This window comes from Malurus melanocephalus, unplaced genomic scaffold (assembly GCF_030028575.1).
Source record: "Malurus melanocephalus ecotype Western Australia unplaced genomic scaffold, MMel_1.1 scaffold_387, whole genome shotgun sequence".
Lineage (NCBI taxonomy): Eukaryota > Metazoa > Chordata > Aves > Passeriformes > Maluridae > Malurus > Malurus melanocephalus.
The window spans coordinates 441,403-461,976 of record NW_026623619.1 but is presented as its reverse complement, the minus strand read 5'-3'; the positions used below and the strand labels follow the sequence as shown (position 1 = coordinate 461,976).

The 20,574-nt window shown below is 41.1% G+C and overlaps 1 protein-coding gene across 1 annotated transcript in view; it reads left to right on the top strand.

Annotated features, from left to right (window-relative positions):
* Positions 1-20,574, top strand: part of CPLX1 (complexin 1) — a 104,393-nt gene that overhangs the window by 58,588 nt on the left and 25,231 nt on the right. The window contains exon 3 of the mRNA XM_057379098.1: positions 4,362-4,537. Coding sequence (XP_057235081.1) covers positions 4,362-4,537 — 176 coding nt within the window. The remainder of the gene's footprint in view (positions 1-4,361; positions 4,538-20,574) is intronic.

Here is a 20,574-nt window from a genome sequence, read left to right as displayed (position 1 = left end):
TTTGAGCAAAAGAAATTCTTTTGATTTCACTTAATTACCTTACCTGAAACAATGGTGTGTGCAAATTTCCATCTTTCTTTACTTAATTAAGAATGCCTAAGGTGTTCCTATTTCTCCATAAGACATCCTTAGCAATCCTAATCCTGTAGATTTTGCAAGCACACAACTTCACCTACCATATTTAAGACACTTTTTTTTTTATCAAGCAGCAAATTCACTTGTTCCTGCAAGTCGATTCTGTGAGTTTATGTTTTCTGTGTGAGAGCTGGATTAATGTCAGTTTTTGAGGGCTTAGGTCATAGATGGTAGTGCTCTTGTAACAGAAGTCTGGCTTTTAAGAACTTACTTTTCTTCAGTTCAGATTCTGGATATGTTTGGGCATGTACTCCACCATTTTCCTTGCAAAATTAACTTCAGTCACTCTCAGGTGCCATTTACACTTGTGAGGTCTCACAGAGTTGCACAAGATCTGAGTCTGTTTTAACCCCAGCCAGCAACCAAGCACCAGGCAACGGCTCACTCACTTCCMCACCAGCCAGAAAATTTATGGGTTTGAGATAAAGGTAGTTTAATAGGGAAAGCAAAATCTGCACATACAAGCAAAGTAAAACAACAAATTAATTCCCATGGGCAGGCAGGTGCTGTCTCCAGGACAGCAGGATCCCATTACACCTCAAGGTGACTTGGTGAATCAAATGACATTACTCAAATGTCCCCACCTTCCTTCTTCTTGCACCAAGCTTTAAATACTGATCTGGAATATCCCTTTGGTCTGTTTGGGTTACCCATCCTGGCTGTGTCCCCTCCCAGTTTTTCATTCACCCCCAGGTTCCTTGCCAGCGTGGCAGTACAAAATGCAGACAGACCTTGTCTCTGTGCAAACCCTGCTCTGCAATAACATCCCTATCATCACTATACTCAGGACAAATCCAAAATGCAATGCATTACTTGTTCTGTGAAGAAAATTAACTCCATCTCGTCCAAAACCAGCACAATATATCTGAGTGCACCCATGGTATTTGGCTTAACACCTGATTGTTTAGCTATTTAGCCCATATGGATTAAGGGAATGACTATTACTTTGAAATAGCTGCCATGCTGCTTGTTTTCAAACACAGCAGTTCTGGGATTATTTTCCATATGGAAGTTTTTTATCTTTTAAGGGCAGGACTGTTCATTGTAGCCAGAAACGTGACAGTTTGCACATGTTGCCTTGGAGCTTTAGCCATTTCTGTTTTCTTTCTGTAACCTTGTTTAAATATGTTAGAAATTATGTTGATTGAACCCCTTTACTGATTAGTGAATTCTGTGGCAGTCTTTGTGTCAAGGTGTAGGTCACTGTAGGGGTGTGAAAGACAAAAGGACAAAACGGAAGACAAAACACCCCAGGCTTATCATATGAACACATTCAATAAGGGCGTCCTTCCCTGGTTTCCTTGGAAGCTTCAATTGCAGGCTGAAGGACAGAACTGCTCTTTCCTTCTGCTTCTGCCCACAACTGCAGCACCTCTGTGGCATGTGGATGAGTTCTCTGGTATCCTCGCTGCTGAGCAGCTAAACACAGGCAGTGTTAACAATAAAGTCTACGGTTTAGGATGAAGAACAAAGGAGATAAAAAAAAAAGCTTTTCTTTCCCAGAAGTTACACAAGAGTCCTTGTTAAAATATAGTGCAAAATTTTTGTTCTCATAATACATTTCCTTCCAATTAGTTAACAGTGATATTTCTGAGCATCATTTTGCACATTTAGARGGTGACTTTGAAATCAGAGATGAATTAAGAGAGTCTATGAGGACCCCGAAACTACATTCTTGTCCTTTTAAGTGTCCCATATGCTAAATGGCTGCAGAACCAAATGCCTAAAACATTTTAAATCTTGATCTTGTCTAAGAAATAAAAGAAAGTTATGCATTTTCACTTCTTACATGATGAGCTGAGCTGACATTGTAACTTAATGATAGCCTGGAAGTAGTGCTTAGAGGGAAAAAAATAATCTCTTTCTGCTACTGAACTCTGTTTCCTAAGTAACTGGAGTATTATACTGTCTGGGTAGCTCTAACTGGAGAGAAGCTAAAAAGAGAAAMACTTGAAAGATTATTGAACCTAAGTTTGATCATCAGTGGAGAAATCTGTTGAGGGTAGCCTATAAATTAAGGGTGTTAGTGAGAGGTATGATCAATGATGTATGCCAAATAAGGCTGCTTAGAGAGGTTCCGCAGTAGSGATGTGTGACCCAACTGACTGTGTTTCCTTTCTACTTGCTATGAAATTTTAGCTTGCTTGCAATTTCAGTTAGCCTTCCTTGGCTTACAGGAAAGAAATCACCAGATGGTCTGGGTAAATTTGCTATCAATATGCAAGAGTTTCTTCTGTTCTACTCTAGTCCTGTGATGAAGGATGCAAAATGGGAGTAGAGGAACTCTGACAATAGATAGGGACCACGAATTTCCCAGGTCGGGTTTGTTCGGGTCCCKAGGTGTCTTTTTGTTTCAAGCCACAGATTTCCTAACAATGGAAGTGTCAAGAGGTTTGTGGTTAGGCAGTTGAATGGACACAGTCATGGTTATAGTTGTTATTTCCCACTGGGCCAAAAAACCCTCCTGTGTATTACAACCAGGTCTTGTAAGGCTTACWATTACCAGTTTCCCCATGCTTCTCTGTGGGAGCTGTAAAAGGGGCATTTCTCTGTCATTTTGGGGGACTGGAGGATTGTTTTTGGTTCAGGGTGGCTTTCAGTTTAGAGCTCTGAGAAAACATGCAACCTGGAAAAGACATGTGGAGAGAAAAGGGATCTGTTTATCTCTTTACAAATTCCTTGGCGGTTACTAGAAATTATAGTTAATCTGTTAACTGCCATCACTATGGCAATTCAGGAGGAATCATTCTGCCAGATTGAYGATGTTTCTCCCCTGAAGAACCAAGGTTTCACATATCTTTATCCCAAGAACCAAAGGGGAAAGTAAGAGCAAATACAGTCCTCCAGCAGTGTTGACACACTGAGGACTAATTTAGAAGAGTCATTTACCTGGGGTTGTGAAAACCTCTTTCCTTTACTTAGCCCATGATAAGGCCAACACACAATTATTTAGAAGGACTTTGATAATGTGTCGYTCCAATCCAAGCCTCTGTAAAGGCAAGAAAGCTTTGCTTTATGCAAAACAAGAGATGTTGAATATGTATATTTGTGACTGTTAGAASGAGGCTGTCTCAGATTAACTCAGTTACAGCTCAGCCAGCAATGAGCCAATGTCGAGCTGTCCTGACTCAGCATCTAAGGACCTACAGTGCTTTTCCAGGGTGAAGGAACCTCATTTAGTAAAAGATACAGAGTGTTTTCCTACTACAAAATCCAACACTGCTTCCAAAGGATATGTGCCTTCACTCCATCCATGTAATCAGGCTTGATCCTGCTGCAGCCCTCCAGCCCTGCTGATGCTGTATCACAGTACATGCTYTCCCCCTTCCCTCAACAACTGTTTGCCTCTCTGGCTGCATGATTGACAGTCATTTGCTAATAAAAATGTCTCTGAAATGCAGGATAAGTGGGTTTATGCAGCTCTGTGGGAATAGAGGGGCATGCATTTGAGGCTCCTCCTCATTTGCACAGTTCTGCAAGGGCTTTGCACAGCAACAAAGAACTGGGGCAGGAATACACAGGGACTGAAAATTTGGGAACTATGTGTATTCAGCAGTAGAAAGAGGACAAGACAAAGCCTGGATCCCACCTAGGTACTAAGCATTACAGGCTGTGGTATCCAAGAACAGATAAGAGACATGCAGAGCTGCTGCTTCTTTCTGGTCCACAGTAGGAGCCTAGAATTCATCAACTCCAACTGTTTGCTAATGCTGTGTGGTCCTACCTGTCATGGGATGTGTAATTTCTGACAACAATTAAGACTGTGATTACTCATCCCAGCCATCAAGATTTCAAGTTCCTTTCCGAGCCCTGGTGTCATTTTGTTCTGGATGTATTACCTGCCTATTATATTAAAGATCCTTCAAAATCAATCTTCAGTCACTTGGCTGAGCTGATAAACTGAAAAAATAGTCTGGATGGCAGCTTGTCCCTTTCAGGACTGGAAAAAAAAACTGTGCTGCCATCATGCAAGTCTACAGATTCAGTCTCTTCCTTTTGCTGCTGTGCTTCTCCTGCTGGTGCCAGGAAATTTATCTCATCAGGTCAAATGCTTTGCCCACCTCCTGCCTTGGGAGAGAGTGTGCTGCCTCCTCAGTTAAAGGAGAAAYCTTTCCTGGTGCAGAGGGAATGACAGATGGCCTTGAGCATGGGGAAGGAGAGACCGCACATCCTGAGGGTTTTTGCCACATTCTTACAGCGCTGATTTTCTCTTGTGCTTTCTCTAGGGGCTACCAAAGACATGGGAAAGATGCTGGGTGGGGATGAGGAGAAAGACCCAGATGCTGCTAAGAAAGAAGAGGAACGACAGGAAGCCCTCCGGCAACAAGAGGAAGAGAGGAAAGCCAAATATGCCAAGATGGAGGCTGAAAGAGAAGTTATGAGACAAGGCATTCGAGACAAGGTAGGCATCTGGCTTTCCACACACCACTGGTCAGCTTGCAGTGCCCAGTGGAGAACAACTGTTTTCAGCTGACCTGTGACTAGTTACTGGATAGAACCAGTGAACTGCTTTGCCACARTAAAATTTATGACTTTGTGCACTCTCCCTCATGTTCTGTCCCTGTTTAATTGTACCTCSCACACAGCAAAGCCCTGCGAAGTTGAAATAGAGAGTGAAGGTGAGGGGAGAAATATACCTATTTTTCTCATTGTCTGTTGAACACTCACATTATATTAAGTGTTAGAAGTTTCCTTGTTCCTYTGAGGATGATTTCCAAGCTTGAATTTGTGGTTTGTGAGAAGAGTCATAATTCAGTGAGTTACTGAGAGATACGGTGCAACTGTCTTCTGTATTGATTCCAAAGCTTTATTGTGTTGGGGAAAAACATGGGACTTGGGACAAACTAGTCTGCTTTTCATATTTAGGCTTCCACCACTCACATGGGATTAATCTGAAATATAGAAAGTTTTCATACATTAACTGTTAGGGACTGATGTGTGGAGGGAGAAGGCAGTTTTGATGCCTCAGCCTCAAGGCCAGGTCAAAAATGTCTCTTTAGAATAACTTAGGTTTATAAGATGTCCTAGTCTTCAGATGTTTTGTAAAGAAATGTGGGCAATATTTGGACAAGGGGTTTCTAATGAAGCCTGTCTGGTGGCTTCCATCACATGCCAAAGAAAATACCTGTAGATAAAATGAGAAAGTCTTGCTCTGTGTAAGAGTTGTTCCCTGTGCAGTTCCTACCTCTGTGTTCTAAGAACATGTCTTGGAACAGGCATAAACAAAACTATATCTGCATTGGGCCAAGCTTCTGACCCAATCCTTATCATTCAGGATGGAAGCACGAATAAGGGTGAATTTCTCTGGTGGTCAGTGCATCTTGCAAAGAGTTACTGAGAGTAGTTCTGCAAATAAAGAAATTTGGGATTATGTTTCTAAGAAAAGAGGATTTAGAGGGAATTGTCTAGTTGTGACACTGCCAGACAAAGATATTCATATGATCATTTAAAAGAGGCTACTGGTTGACAGATATGCAGAACATCTACCTGGTAAAAATTTGTTGTATTATTATCACAGAATCATGGAATTGTGGAATGGTTCGAGTTGGAAAGGACCTTAAAGATGATCTAGTTCCAAGCTCTCTGCCATGGGCAGGGACACCTTCCACTGGATCAGAACTCCATCCAATCTTCCCTCTAACACTTCCAGGGATGGAGCATTTGCAGCTCCTCTGGGTAATCTGTTCGAGGACTTCACCACACCTGAGGAAAGAGTTTCTTCCTAAAATCTAACATAAACCCATCCTCTTTCAGCTTAAAAATATTGCCCTTGTCCTGTCACTACATGCCTGTATAAAAAGTTAATCTCCCTTCCTTTCTTTAAGCCCCCTTAAAGTATGGAAATTTGCAATGAAGTCTCTCTGGGGCCTTCTCTTTTCCAGGCTGAATAACTCCGGCCATAATCTATTTAGTGAATATATATCTAGAGAATCTAGTATATATATATATATATATGCTATATATATATATATATATATGCTATATGCTATATATGAGCATATCAATGTGTGCATAATATGTTTAGTGTGTGTTTACAGGTGGAACTGTTTCTAAGTAATAACAAGAGTCATGAGGGAAGAAGAGCCGCAGATTTCTGAGTTGCAGGCAAATCAGCTAATGCCCTGATTTCACTGGTCATTGTCTCTTCTGGAGCATTGAATTGTTTCCAGAGGTAGATGGGGGTTGCTTTTTTCTTGCTCTTGGGCAAACTGCTGTAAAAGCATTAGAGAAGTCTGAGATGTCCTCAGTTATAATTCCAAGGTGATCTCATCTTTCAGTAGGATGTATACAGCCTGAGCTGCAGCCAAAGGAGATTTCTCTGTGATACTGGCAGCTGTCTGGACTTTGCTGAGTTGGCTGAGTCCTGAGTTCTAAATCTCTTAGAAATGCACTGAATCCTCAGGTAATATGGCAAAGAGTTGGGTCTGCAGAAAAGGAGAACAAGAATACTTGGAGGAACATTATTTGACCTCAGTCAAGGCTCTGGACTGCAGCTTTTCTAGCTTTTTCTAGTGGTGGACTACCTTTGAGATTAGCATCAGAAAGTCCTGCCTTGGGCAGAGCATCTGGATTGTGAACTCATTTTCCTGTGGTTTTCTTTTTTCTGGCAGTAATCTCAGCTATCATGCATTTGAAAGATGAAGTTGTTTTCTGCAGAATCAGAGAGATGGATAAAGCTGTAGAAAGGAGCTGTATTTTTCTTTTATTTTCTTTTTTTTTTTCCCATAAACTTGAGATTTTCATAGAAGAGAGGTTACCTTGTCCTGACAAAGAGATGGATTTGATGATATAAAAGACTGTGTCTTCTAGTACTGTTGATTGGTGGCTGGAAATACGAAACAATTGTTGAAAGAATTAAAAAATTGGATTATTTCCTTCATTACTTGTTTATTTAGAAATTATCTTATTTTCTTTGTTAACTCCAGTAAAAACAAAAATGCAGAAATGAAGAAAACTGAAACAGACATTCTGTCTGGTATGTATACAAATGTAAGCAGTTGTTAGGAGGTATGAATTAAATCCAAGACATTTTATATTTTAGAAAGCTTAGATAAGGCTGTTATTTGCTCATTTCTCACATAAGAGAGTGAGAAATGAGCAATTAGTTCAAGCGACTGAGCAGGAACAGATTATTTATGCAGAATACAAGTTTGAAAGTGTGTGTCCTAGGTTGTGAACCTTCAGTCACAGTTATTTCTTAGCGCAGCTGCAGGATGTTAGGGAAGCAAGCCAGGGAAGGACAGCTTCACCCATGAGTTCTTGTGGCTCTAGGTGAGGCCAACAGAAAGGACAGACTCGTCATGTTTGTTGGTTTTGATTTTTTGCCTTGGCTTTCCAAGCGTGATGAATTCCTAGGGCTTCAGGAAATGTTGGAACTGTGGCAGGGCTTGAAAACAATGATGTGAGATAGCACAGATGTGTTGCAGCCTGTGTTAACTTTTAAATCCAATCCGTTAAATTGAGACACATATGCCCTCAGCCCAGCATGGCAGATGGGCACAGAAATTATGGAGGGAGAGGGTAGAATGAATTACACAGAAATTAGATTTTTTTTTTCTGTTAAAAAATAATGCTGCATTTTCATTTGGAAATAAATATTCAGAAATGACATTTGAACATGACATTTTGAAATAACTGGACCACCAGTTGTCTGAGCTCCTACCCAGTATTAAAGTCCAGCATGTGGTAGGGAACATGGATTGAAAGAACATAAAGAGCAAAACTGGGGTACACTCCAGCTTCCTCCTGCCTCAGGAGGCGTGTGCACAGCTTACTTTTCTGATCTGATCTTGACATCTGATCTTTTCTGATCTTAACACTAATGTCCTACATAGCACAGGGTTTATGCCCAATAGAGCAGAAGTTTAGTTATATTGATAAGGATTTCTGCCCTTCAGAGGGCAGAAATGGAGCATGAAATTTACATGAAAAGTATGGAAAAGTGTGAAATAGAAAATTCTAATCTGGACGAATTAAGGTTTTCTCTACAATTGTAATTGTCCTTGTTGGGTGCCATGTAAAGATTGTGACACAGTGCATGATCTTTTGTTTATACTGCTAGGAACCTCAACTCTCCCACTGCATAAGACCAAGTTTACTTCATAAGCAGATGTTCAGTAGTTCACCTCTGATGTGCCTTACAATGTATGTTTTCAAGCTCATTTACTATGCATTATTGAAATTCTGATGGCAATATAATGAAATTCCTCATGTGAGGGTTTAATTCTCTGTTGGTATTATTATTAAGTTGTCACTAACATAGTTAAATTCATGCCAAGCACGATTTCTTCTGACATCTATTGAGGGGGAAGACAACAAAGTTTTGTTTATTTTTTTTCTGTTTGAAAGGTATGAATGCAGAATGGTCATTATGTGATTAAAGCTTTCAGTGGCAGAAGAATATTAACAACTTCTTGCATCAGTGAGCATAAATGGCATAGAAAGAAGTGCTCAGGACTTTTTGTGCCTTTGCAGRCAACAGAAAAATGGCAAAATCTGAAGGTTTGTTCCTGCAGGCAGCACATCACACAACAGGAGAATGTGCCGTCCTTGCTCTTTCTTTCTCATCTCTAATGTAAACCTGCCCTCTTTCCATTTATACTCATTCTCCCTTGTCCTATCATTCCATGGCCTTGTATACATCCCTTTCCAGCCTTCTTGTTGACCCCTTTCAGTACTGGAAGGATGCTCTCAGTGTCCCTGAAGCCTTCTCTTCTCCAGGCTGAAGAGCCCCAGCWGTCCCAGCCTGTCCTCATAGGAGGTTCTTTAGCCCTTGTTTCTCCTCTTTGTGGCTCTCCTCTGGACTGGCTCCAGCAGGTCCATGTCCTTTTCATCCTGGGGGTCCCAGAGCTGGACACAGCACACTGTGTCCYGGGAAAACAATCAAAACTATTCGGTTCCTTGTAGATATTTAAGACATGTAATTTCCTGGTCTTCCATGGTTCAAAGTAGATGATATTGGAATTTACTTTTTTTTGGAATGCAGGAACAGTTGGGTTGTTGGCAACAGGAGAGGTCCTAAGTTAATGCCTTTATTTTTTCAGTGGGAAGGTGTTCTCATAATGAACCCCTCTTTTATTTTTTTTGGTCTCTTATCTGTTTTTTTTAAAAATCTGATTGCTGAACTTACTTTTAGCACTAAATCASTCAGACAAAAAGGCAATCAAGATTCATAGCTGCAGTCCTAGATTTTTATGTCAGATAATCAAGATGCATCATCATATAATTATTTAATTTTAATATTTCATTAGCATATTTCCTTATATAACTGGTGCATAGCTGTTAAAATCCCAGTTTAGGGCAGGAAAAATAGCAGAATGTGAATTGGTTGTGCTCTTCAGCAATATCAGAGCTTTGAAACTAAACTCCCATCTCAGGAGTACAAACTWAAATTTGATAAAACTTTGTTGCTATAAAATAGCTTCACACTGTTAGCTAAACTCTTCGACTTTATGCAGTGTTTCATTCTTGTATAACTTCAGATGCAGATATTGCCAAGGGCTTTAAAAATCCCTGTACAAAGGATTGAAATTTCACTGCCTGAAAATGTAATTTTGATAGTGCAGTTTTGCCCTGTGAGGAAGAAATATATAGTACGTTTGTCGTTGGAGACTATCGGCAACCGAAGAAGGTATAGAAATTGTATTATTTGCATGCCAGAATGTGAAAGATCTCAAAGAAAATATTTTCTTCACCAATGAATCATGCTCTGTAATTCAAAACATCTTATGATGAACACAAAGATCCTGTCTGATCTCTTCCCTTGTAAATCCTTGATATTAAACCAGTGATGTACATTTTTATCCAGCCCTTGTGATCTAATGAGGATGGGTCTACTGTTCAGTGTTGGGGCCTTAAAATAGATTTTCAGAGATCTATATGTATTGCACAGATGGAGAGGTATCATTAACTGAACTCTTCTGCTTCTACAGTGGTTTTTTAAGACTCAGGATAAAAAAAATCAAATAAAAATACCCTGCTTGGTTTAGCTCAGTGCAGATTCTCCTTGTGGTACAGACAGAAGTGTTTACAACTGGGTCACAGGTCCTCTGACTTTGAGGAAGCAAAAGACTTGGCTGTGACACTCCCAGTGTAATTCTTTGGAAGATGGGGCTTACATTGTGCCTTCCATGAAGTGAAATGGATGAGTGGGACGAGTGGGAACAGTCGTAACAGCACTAACGGTGAACACTGATAACAATTGCACTCTTTGCAGCATTTTAATCACAGGCTGTTCTGGAAGAAAACATTGCAAGAGAAAGGTACTTTGGTGCTCTGCCCACATTTGATGCATTGGTTATTGAGCACAGGCTGTAGGAAGCCCAGGCAGATTTGGAAGAAAGAAACACATTTGCATTGTGATTGCATCGAGCATTAAATGGCCCAAAAGAAATACGGGAAGAATTAATGGCACAAACCCATTGYGATTCAAGAGCTTTATAATCCTGCACATTATTTTCATATTGGTATTCAGAGGCTTCCAAGGGGACACAGTGATTTGACCTGGACTAGACTTCTGACCTTCTGCCAGAACTTCTACCCCCAACCAGCTGCAGCAAGAATATTCTGACTGGCCTATGTTACCYCTGGAGTTTTTGTTACCAGTTTTCTCCACAGCTTTGAGTACAGATTTTTAGCATCAAACTTGCTCCCAAACTGCAGCYTCTTCGCCATTTTATTAAATCACCCACTTTTCTAGCACTTTCAACCTTTGGAAATTCCTGACAAAATCTAATTTTCTGGTTTGTGTCTCCAAAAAACACTCCCTTGTCTGTAAAGCAGTGACTGTTTTTTTGTGCAATGGTGACCAAACTGGTCTACTCCAGTAAGAGAAAATAAAAATCAGAAAGCAAAAAATTAATGAAGTTTTCTGGGTATGCCCAAGTAGCAGTGTCTCTTGGAAATTGAGAGAGAAATGGTGCCTTCCCAGATGTGCTTTTCAGTACAGATCAGGGWTTGATGTTCCTGCCTAGGACCTCCAAGGCCATTATTAAACATAGTCATCTTCAGAGTGATTTCAAAGAAGCTCTTCCTACGTAAAGCAAGAAGTTTCATCTTGATATTTCCTTAGAAGTCCCAGGATGTGCAACATATCTTGGCCTTAGTGAATCCAGCCATGTAGATCTATAGAATTCTGTAGGTGGTCTGAATGAAAATGTGTGTGCCAGGCCTTATCGCTTGGCAATAACAACCAGAACTTCCCTGATGCGACAAACCACATGCATTCCTTCCTGTGCTGCAGCTGCAGGTCATTTTTTTAAACTCACAGTGGGAAGGCACCTTTAGCAAACCACTGGATCTCTGATGAAAACTGGCATCATTTTCATCTGCTTCCATAACAGTTAGAGGTTCAATTATTCAGCAGAACCCAGCAGGTGCTGCCTATCCCACTARCACATTTGGGGTTCATTAGTCTGCTTCTTAGTGCTGCTCTGCCTYGCTCCAACTCGATTTCTGTGTTTTGCGCTAGTCCAAACCTACACCAGTAGATGTCACTTTGGATACTTGCTAACGAAATCCCACCGGGTGATGCTTCTGAAGYTACCGAAATGTCTCTTGAAATGCAGCCTGTTTTGCTGTCACTTTGCTGACTAGGGTGTCCTGCAYAGTCATTCAGCTGAAATCCTCACTTACACAACTTTTGTCTCATGGGCTGACAAAACCTGTGCACATTGCTGCACACATGGTATTGAGGTTCAAACACTCAGGACAGGGCGCAAAATAAACCCAAACATATGACATACGGTTATTAGTGCTGCAATTGAACTAGGAAGGGTATCTGAATGGTGTCCCAAACTTTCCTGGGTGGGACTCGTTGAAACCCCAAGCATTYGGCTCATGTACTTGGAAAGACACAAAATATGTGCCTCAACAAAGGATCATTTGCAAGTTCTTTTCCAGTACCAGTATCACAGTGCATCCACCTCTGAAATACCAATTAGCTCTGACTTTTTGATTGCTCTTTGTGATTGCAAAYGTGGCATAATCTTTTTCACATCAGCCAGTAAGACCCACTTGCAAAGGGAAAGGGCTTTTTCCCAAGAGCTCTCCAAAACCTGATTTTTAAATGATTGTTAATTAGATTAGTTACTTATGTTATATATAAATTAATTATATAGATCATATAATGTGTAATATAATACAGTTTGTATTAAATAGCAATTAATTTAATTAATAATGGGATTATTATTATGTTTTACTTAGTATTATTGTGTGTGATTTACAGGTGGGGAAATTGGGCATGTTTGCCCAAAATCATGCAGTGRTTGAGTATCAAATCATATTTCTGAGCTGACGGCCTAGGGATATAGTCTCCTTGTGTAAATGGAGTTTCTTCTCCTCCTGAAAACATGGACACCTTCATAAGGAGCAGAGAGAAGAACTTAGAAAATAAGGCCATCCCAGAGACTGTATGATACRTGTTCCCTTTGTCACTGGTCTCCAGAATTTGTTGTCTTTACCACTCCTGTCCACCTGGAATTCCTTTAGCTGGTAAATCTAAGACTACATAGAATGTTTTCTTGGTTAAACAAGGAAAAACATCAAAAAGCAGAGGAGTTTATTTGCTGCTCTGCTGCTTTGGGGAATAAAATATTGTTTCCTTGATGGAAAAAAAAAAAAAAAAACTTAGTCAGGATGGTATAAAATGTGAGTAATTGGCTGGAGGAGTTCTGAGTTCTTTCCAGCACAGCCACTTCAAATCTCCTAGTTCATCTTATCTTTAAAAGTAGACAGCTCTGTCCTTTGGATCTTTCTGGATCATATTACTTGTGTCAGCCTCAAAATGCAGACAATTACAAGACAGTAATTTGATCAGTACCRTTGCCTCTAATAAGTGTAGCTACACCATTTTTTTCATGTAACTTTCTTTTTCCTGGCTTACAGATCAGATGCAAAGGGAAGGGCTTGTACAATTGTTGATCCTTTTTTTATGCCAAGCTGATTCAAGGACTGTGAAGGTCACCAAACAGGATTAAAAGGTCTGTTCCATTTTCGCTGCAGCCAAAGAGCTCCCATTACTGYCTCAAATCAGGCAGCAGCCACATTATGTCTCTTCTTTTGGCAGTTTGTTATCCGAGTCCTGAATGATCAGATAACTCACCAGGAATTAATGAGACCAGTGGAGTTATGTCTGCTTGAGAAGGCAGCCTGGCACCTTCGTGGCTCAGCTAATGGATGCATCACTCTTTTCTGATGAAAATCATTAGAGCCAGGCTCAGCTTTTGAAATGCTGGTGCTTCCTTGGAGCAAGATGTGACTTTGTCCTGGCATCACCATGAAGTGCTGCATCTGCTCTGGCTGTGCTTTCCATTTCACCAGCCTGGGATTTAAGACTGTCAGAATGAATTAGTCAGTCCATGCCTGAGAGAAGAAGGGCTCATCCAAGRCCAGGTCTGAGTTCATGCGTGGGACAGGGTGATAAAGATTGAACCGTGAGTTTCTTGCCACAGCCTTGCCTGCTGTGTGTCTTCATGCCCCATAGATGCTTGCTGCTTGTGGTTAAGCTGGGAAAAAAAGGACAGTTTGCCATGGTGGCAATTTATGGGGCCTTCCTAAGGGTGTCAAGGGCTCTCTTCCCTGCCTCACTGGCCAATGTTGAGGCAGTCATGAACAGAGTCAGCCTAGTCTTGCCAGACTCCAGTGCAGAGTGCCCTCTCCAGGGCTCCAGGCACAGCACAATCCTCTTGCTGATGCAAGAGGAAGGCTGTGGCTTTCYTTTGACCCTGTGAGAGTTTGGGGAAGGCAGACTGGCTGCTTCTGGAAGAGAAGCAGGGAATTTGGGGGAAACATTTACTCTTCCATCATTTCACTGTCTGTGATTTTCTAGGGTTTTCTCCTTTTCCTTTCAGTACAGCCTTGAATCCCATCTCTGTACCTGCTCCTGTTCGGAAGCACAGCCTCGTGTTATTCATTTAAGAGAAAGACTTCATGGTGAAATTTTTCTCGTGGTTAGGATGGAGGGAGGAAGAATGCAACCTTTCAGCTCCAGGCCACCACATTCAATTTTCCCACCATTTCCTGAAACTGTTGACATAGTCTTCACAACAGTTTATCAGCCAGACCTCCCAGCAGCCCCTTAGAAATTTAGGATCATAACAGGGCTGAGCTTACTTTTAAAACTGGCACCATATAGTTCTGTAGGATCTCACTATTCATTTTACAGCTGCTGGATTATTTCTGTCATGCTCAGTTGTAGAGATGTAAATTCTGTCTCCTTGTTTTACAGGAGTTAAAGTCAGTTTAACTGACTGTAAATTAGAGGAATGTTTTTTCAGCCAGAGATAAAAACAGAAATAATCCAAGGCCTGATGTGAGAAAAGCAGCTGATAAACTGCCCCTTGGATAACACAGAAAGCACAATAGGGTTTTTTGGTGTTTCTTAATCAGGACTTGCATACCTAATTGAAACTTTATTCCAGCTGCTGCCAAGTTGTTTTGGGGATAGAGGCATCCCAGTGTACCTTTCATGAAAATCCCTCAACTGTTCTCTYATATTCCGAGGTTTCTGATGAATCCCTGGATGCTGACTTACGGCTGAAAAAAAATTAMCATAAAAGTATTTCTTTCTTCTGTTTAATGTGTGGCTAAGATGCTATAGACAGAACCTCCCAATTTAAACCACAAACCTGGCCTGCAAAGGCAAAAGTGGGAAACCAGTATTGCAGAGAAGCAGAGGATCAGCTTCAACATGTCTGTGCTTGACACAGCTGCACATCTGGCCAGAAAATGCTCTCTTGCTACCTTCTGGTGTTGTAATCACAGATTTCCATGCACTGTAACTTGCAGGGGTGATTAGATTTGTTTAGAAGGGAAGGAGCCAGTGAACTGCCTTCAGTAAACCACGGGCAGCACCTCTGCTTTCTGCAGACAATCTCTGCTYGAATGACAAGGAAGACATTCCGGCCCCCGTCCACTTTGAGTTATTTTCCTATAGCATGGGGGGTCAGCTCAAGTTCGGAATTCAAATTTGTGGCTTAAATTTAGCTGWTTTTTAATCTGGAAATGAGGCTGCAAGTTTTAGGACACCAAGTCTTTTGAGATTGTTTCCATCCAAACCTCATTGCTAACACTACATCCCTTCTCTGTAGTGTTTTTGCTTCTGGTCAGCTCTGATATGAGAGATGAATGGAAAATTATAAAGAACAAACAGAGAAAGACATTTTTGAGGCATGCTTGAATCTCCAAAAAGCCTTGGACATGACACAAAGCCTTATGGAAATCTAAGAAAACAGTTCCTTGAATTCACACAGGGACCTGTTAGTCTGATGCTGTTTAACAAAAGCATTCTAGTTAACTCCTGGAAGTTTGATGGTTCTTTGTAAATTAGGAAATACATCAGCACTGCCTCCTATCCATGTGCCATCTGGCCTCTTTTCAAATTTGTCCTTTCTATTACAGAATTAGGTTTTCATCCTAACTTCCAATAAAAAAGGCAATAACCTGTATGTGTCATAAAACAGCTTCTCAGTCTAGATGTGTGCTTTTGCTCTTCATTTGTATTTCTTCCTTGCCTTAAGAAAGAAGACAGATTCCAAAAGAGGAACTGAGCACCACAGATCAAGCTGAGAGCTACAAGGGGAACTTTACATTAAGCTCCTGCTAGAGAAGTGTGACTTGGAAAGTGAGAATGCTGTACATCTCTCTACAGGTGTTTGAAAAGTGGTTATCCTATCCCGAAACAATAGTTTTAAATGTGGGGGTGGTGTAAATATATATTGCAGGTTACTGCAAAGGAAAACAATGTGCTGCTGTCAAATTTCATTTCGTGGTGAAAGTGAKTTTTCCTCCTCCAAAATGTTTGCTGGGGAAGGGTGATCTTCAAASAGAAACAAATGGAAAAGCACTGATTTACTTTTGGGTGAATATGCACTTTTCTGTCATTCAGACTGGGTGTCTGGCAAGTGGTTTAAAGCAATTTTGTGGTGTRCTTCAGATGTGATTTGGTGGTAGAGAGAGGTAGGGGATGCTTCCCTTTGAAAGTAGTGGGAGAATGTCAAAATAAGAAGCTGGCAAGCTATGCCCAGAGATAAGAATATCCCTATTCCTGACACAGTGAGGGARGGAACAGGAATCTGATTCAGGGGTACTCTGAAGGCTCTTTCCCTTGAYAGGCAGTTGCACTCCCTTGTTTATGCTTCAGTTTTCTCAGAGATTTAGCACTTGACCTTTTTTGACGGGCTTAGTGAGTGTCAAGGAGAAATGCCGCTCACACTACTCACAATTTGCTCTCATTCTGACATGTCACACTGAAGCCTGTGTGAAAGGCATTCAGTATCCTCTGGGCTCTTCCAGGAGTCACAGGTCTGGTCACCATATTTTTTACAAGACTCTGTAAGTGAATTTGGTTGGCAGAAACCATCACAGTGATAGGGTAAAAGAAATCACAGATTATGAGAGAACTCAACAGACCAACATTTGTATTGATTTTTCTCTTCTGCCTTCTGGCTGTTCACTGTTCAAATAAAATGGTCAGTTCATGTTTCCAGCTCTGCTTCTTGCCTCTTCTTGGCTCACAAATGCAAAATCAGATTTTGAAACAAACAAGATTGTGTTCCTTTCCTTCTTCTTTTGGGTTCTTTGGGCTTCCAACAGGCAGCTTCTCACTGCTAAATACAGCCATTCCTCAAGGGCAAACCTGGGATTTTTGAATACTGAGAGCACTTATGGAGGCATCAGGAACAGGACAGAAGGCAGGCTTTAGATTCTGCACTCCCACACTGTGTCATAACTGGGATCTCTCTAAACTCTTTGTTTCTTTCATTCATTTTAATGTTTGAATGCAAGTATGTTAGAGGTGCCGCATAACAGGTAACAAGAACAAGTATCTGACAGTTACATGGAGTTTGAACCCACTAAAATAAATTAATTCTGCTTAAGATAATTATGAAACCATACCTTTGATAAAATTTCACTGGTGAAAGGTTGTAAGCTCAGTGACATGTTTTTTAACAAGTCTCGCCACTGGGGGAGTTTTGAGGCCACTTTTTTTCTGGTCCCTTGTGTTTTTCCTACATTATATATTCATGTTATTGAGGCAGATGAAACCAATATTTGAAATCCTGGTAGGAGATGATAGTGTGAAGCTCCTCCTTGTCTAATTTTACAACGTGTATCTTGGCAAATGTGTTAACCACAGAGCAGTGTAAATAAGAGCACTGGCATAACTGCAGCAACCCTGGGAAAGACCATGTTTTATTTGTCATCTGCTTTTAGTAAGAATGCTCAGAAATGAAAAAAATATACCTCWAGTTCAGGGTAGTTATTTATTTGGCTGACATGGACTGCTTACCTCTAGTTCTGGRAAGTAGTTTAGAAATAAATTTGAATTTTTCTTCAAAATCTAAATTTTGTCCAAATCTAAATTTCACTCAAATCTGATGTGATATGGAGTTGAGGGACCAGCTATTGATTTACAGAGGGTGGAGGTAGATGAGTGTCCTGATTTTGCTCAGTCCGGTTTTTTAGTGGTGGGGGGATTGGAACCAAGAAACCACAAAGATGTCTCCTTTGGCAAAGTTCTAGAAGCTTTCTCCTTCTCCAGCAAAAGGAGCCCTGCCCCCTGTGTTTCAGAACCAATCCATTGTGGCTCTGAGGTTGATGGACAGGCTGCTCATCAGGCCTGGGCCAATTGCACAGGTTGGTTACACCTCTGTGATGACGAATGGTCTTGTGCTTAAGAAGAATTCAAAACAAGATAGAGGTGGCCGCCATTAGTTTTAGGTTGTTACTGTCATCCCCTGCATCGGGGGAGGACAGAGGAGGAAGGTGAGGAGATGTGAGAAAAAATGGAGACCCAACATCACAGTGAGAGGAAGTCAGGTGCTGTTGCTGTGGTGCTTGAACATGGAGAAAACAAGCTGTTCTCGAAATGGCTTTCCCATTTCTTCAATGGGAGATCTGTATAGAAAAGAGAGGCCCTGCATCTGAGATAAAAAACCTGGCCTTGGAGGACTGGACTGACCATAAGCCAAAATGGGGGGAAGAAGTGGCCCCACTACATCTGAAATGAGTTGATGCTTAGAAGAAACTCTGTTCTGCCAGGAGATTTGAGAGAGTGGCCTTGTCCTCAGAATGAAGTATGCCAGCCTTGAAGGACTGTTTTCCTTTCTCCCATGAGGTAAAGAAAAGAATTCCATGCCACCAGCAGTTATACACTGACTGTTTCTTGGGAAAAGAACTTCCACCGCTTGGAGATGTAAGGACTCTTCTCCTATGGTGCTGGAGAATAACGGTAATGAGCAGTCTGATCTATGTCAAACTTTCATCCCTGCCCCCTTGTGCACACAGGAAGGCATGGACGGGTGGGGAGGGGCAACCTGGGAGAGACAGGTTTGCAGAGAGAATAACAGGTGTCTTAAAATGTCCATTTTTTTTTTTCTCCTTGTAAATTTTTTCCTATCTCTGTTCCTCTCCCCGGTGCAGTAGTATTCTTAGTAGTTTTTAGTAATAAATCTRTTTTGCAACTTAAGTTATTTCATCCTGTCTGACCATTTCTGGAACATATACGTATCTTTCTCTCAATTATGTTTTATCTAAAAGCCATAATTTTTCGTGTTAATTGGGCTTCTGCTCTCCCCTCTGCCTTCTGCAGTACGGGGTGGGGGGAAAAAACATCATGGGTCCTTTGGCTTTTGGCCAAGTTGAAACCACAACATTTTTGGTGCATTGGCCAGGAAAAATGGGTTTAAATCCACAACAATGAGATGCWGAGAAACCACTGCAAGTGCTTTGTCCATCCTGATGGCACTAAACAGTATTAAATCCATTCTGTTGCCTCACCCTGCAAGATTGCAACAAAAAATATGACTCTTCTTTTTTTAGGAGAATTTCTTGACATTTGCTCAGTGATGACTCAGAAGCAATGTGATAAGCTCTGCACTGTAGTGCACATATAACTTTGTACACAATTCTGACCAAAAAAAAAACCCAAATAAAAAGTTCAAAACTTCACTGTAGGAGCTTTGAAGGAGTTTGGTAAAAGCCCCATAGGACAAAACTATGGCTCTTTCCTGTGCTGTTATCTTACAACAGCATTGCACAGCGCCTGTTTGCCGAGTCATCTGTAATCAGAGCATCGTGATTGTGAAGTAAGGAAGTTCCTTAAAAGATACTAAAAATGTCACAGCTCCTCTAATTAAAATCAAACCTGAAAGCTCTGAAGTGTTGGCTAAGTGGTGTAATAGTTATTAAAGCACCTGGGTCTTGCTAAGAGATGCCAGGTCTGCCTGGCTTTACTGTTCTCAAGGGCACAGTGAACAACTTCACAATGTGAATGAAAAATCAGACTGAAAGCTGCTCAACAGGATGCCTGTGAAATAGACTAATTTATAAGTTGGTGCACAGCTAACAAAAGGCTATGTTGGACTGTTTTATCATGGTTTTGATAACAGAACACAACAYAGTTATCACAAGTCTAATTAAATAGGGTAATCTATGCACTTTCTAGCAATTACGCTTTTTAATGCAGCTCAGCTCCTTTAAAAGCCTCCAGTCTTGCATTTAATATGATCCTAATCACAGTGGCTGAAACTTCTGATGATTTCTGGTTTTCAAAAGTGGAAACTTAAAGGCAAAAACCTCATTTGTAATATAGGTAGTGCTTGTAAAAATTCAGGAACTGCAGTGGYTTTGTTATCTGGGTAATGCAGCAAATTCTACTCCAGTAGGAAGCCTCAGGCTTTCCAAAACAGAAGTTATGGTGGCTGTCAGGGTGAAGGGTAAATTAACATTTATGTCACATTCACCTGTAGTGTAGCCTGGAGAAGAGGATCCCTGGAAATGTTAATGTGTGGATGTGGCCTCTGGTTTGGAGGTGAACGCAGTGGTGCTAGGTAAATGGTTGGACTTGTTGATCTAAGAGGTTTCCAGCCTTAATGACTCCATGATTCTGTGGTCTCAGACTGGCTTCTCTTTCCGTCTCTTGTCTGAGATAAGGCTGTGAGATGGTTGATGTGGTCTCCACAGTCCTGCAGGGGCATTTGCTCCTTGTCCAGCTCCTGCTGTTCCTGTGGGCACCATGTGCTGTAGGTTGGGTACATGACAAGGCTTGGGCTGCAGGTTGATGATCTCCTCCACCCTACTTGAACAGCCTGTTTGTGATGCTGCAGGTCCTTCTCTGGCTCCCMCAGTCAGCTGCTTGCCTTGAGCTGGGAGGCAGAACATTTTAGGAAGATGACACTGCAGCTAAGAGAAAAATACCGTGGTAGAGAAGTGTTGTTAATCATTCTGCTGTAGACTGCTATCCTAATAATGACAGCAGAACTTAAATCTGTCATGCATCCTATCCTTCGTGCTACACCATTCATTTAAGGAGACATCCCACTGTGGAGCCCATCACAGAGCATAGCAAGAACAGGTAAAAGCTTCTTTTGAGCCCATGACCCTTATCAAATTTGGATTCCACACCACCCCCAGAGCAGTAAAAAAAAAAAAAAAAAA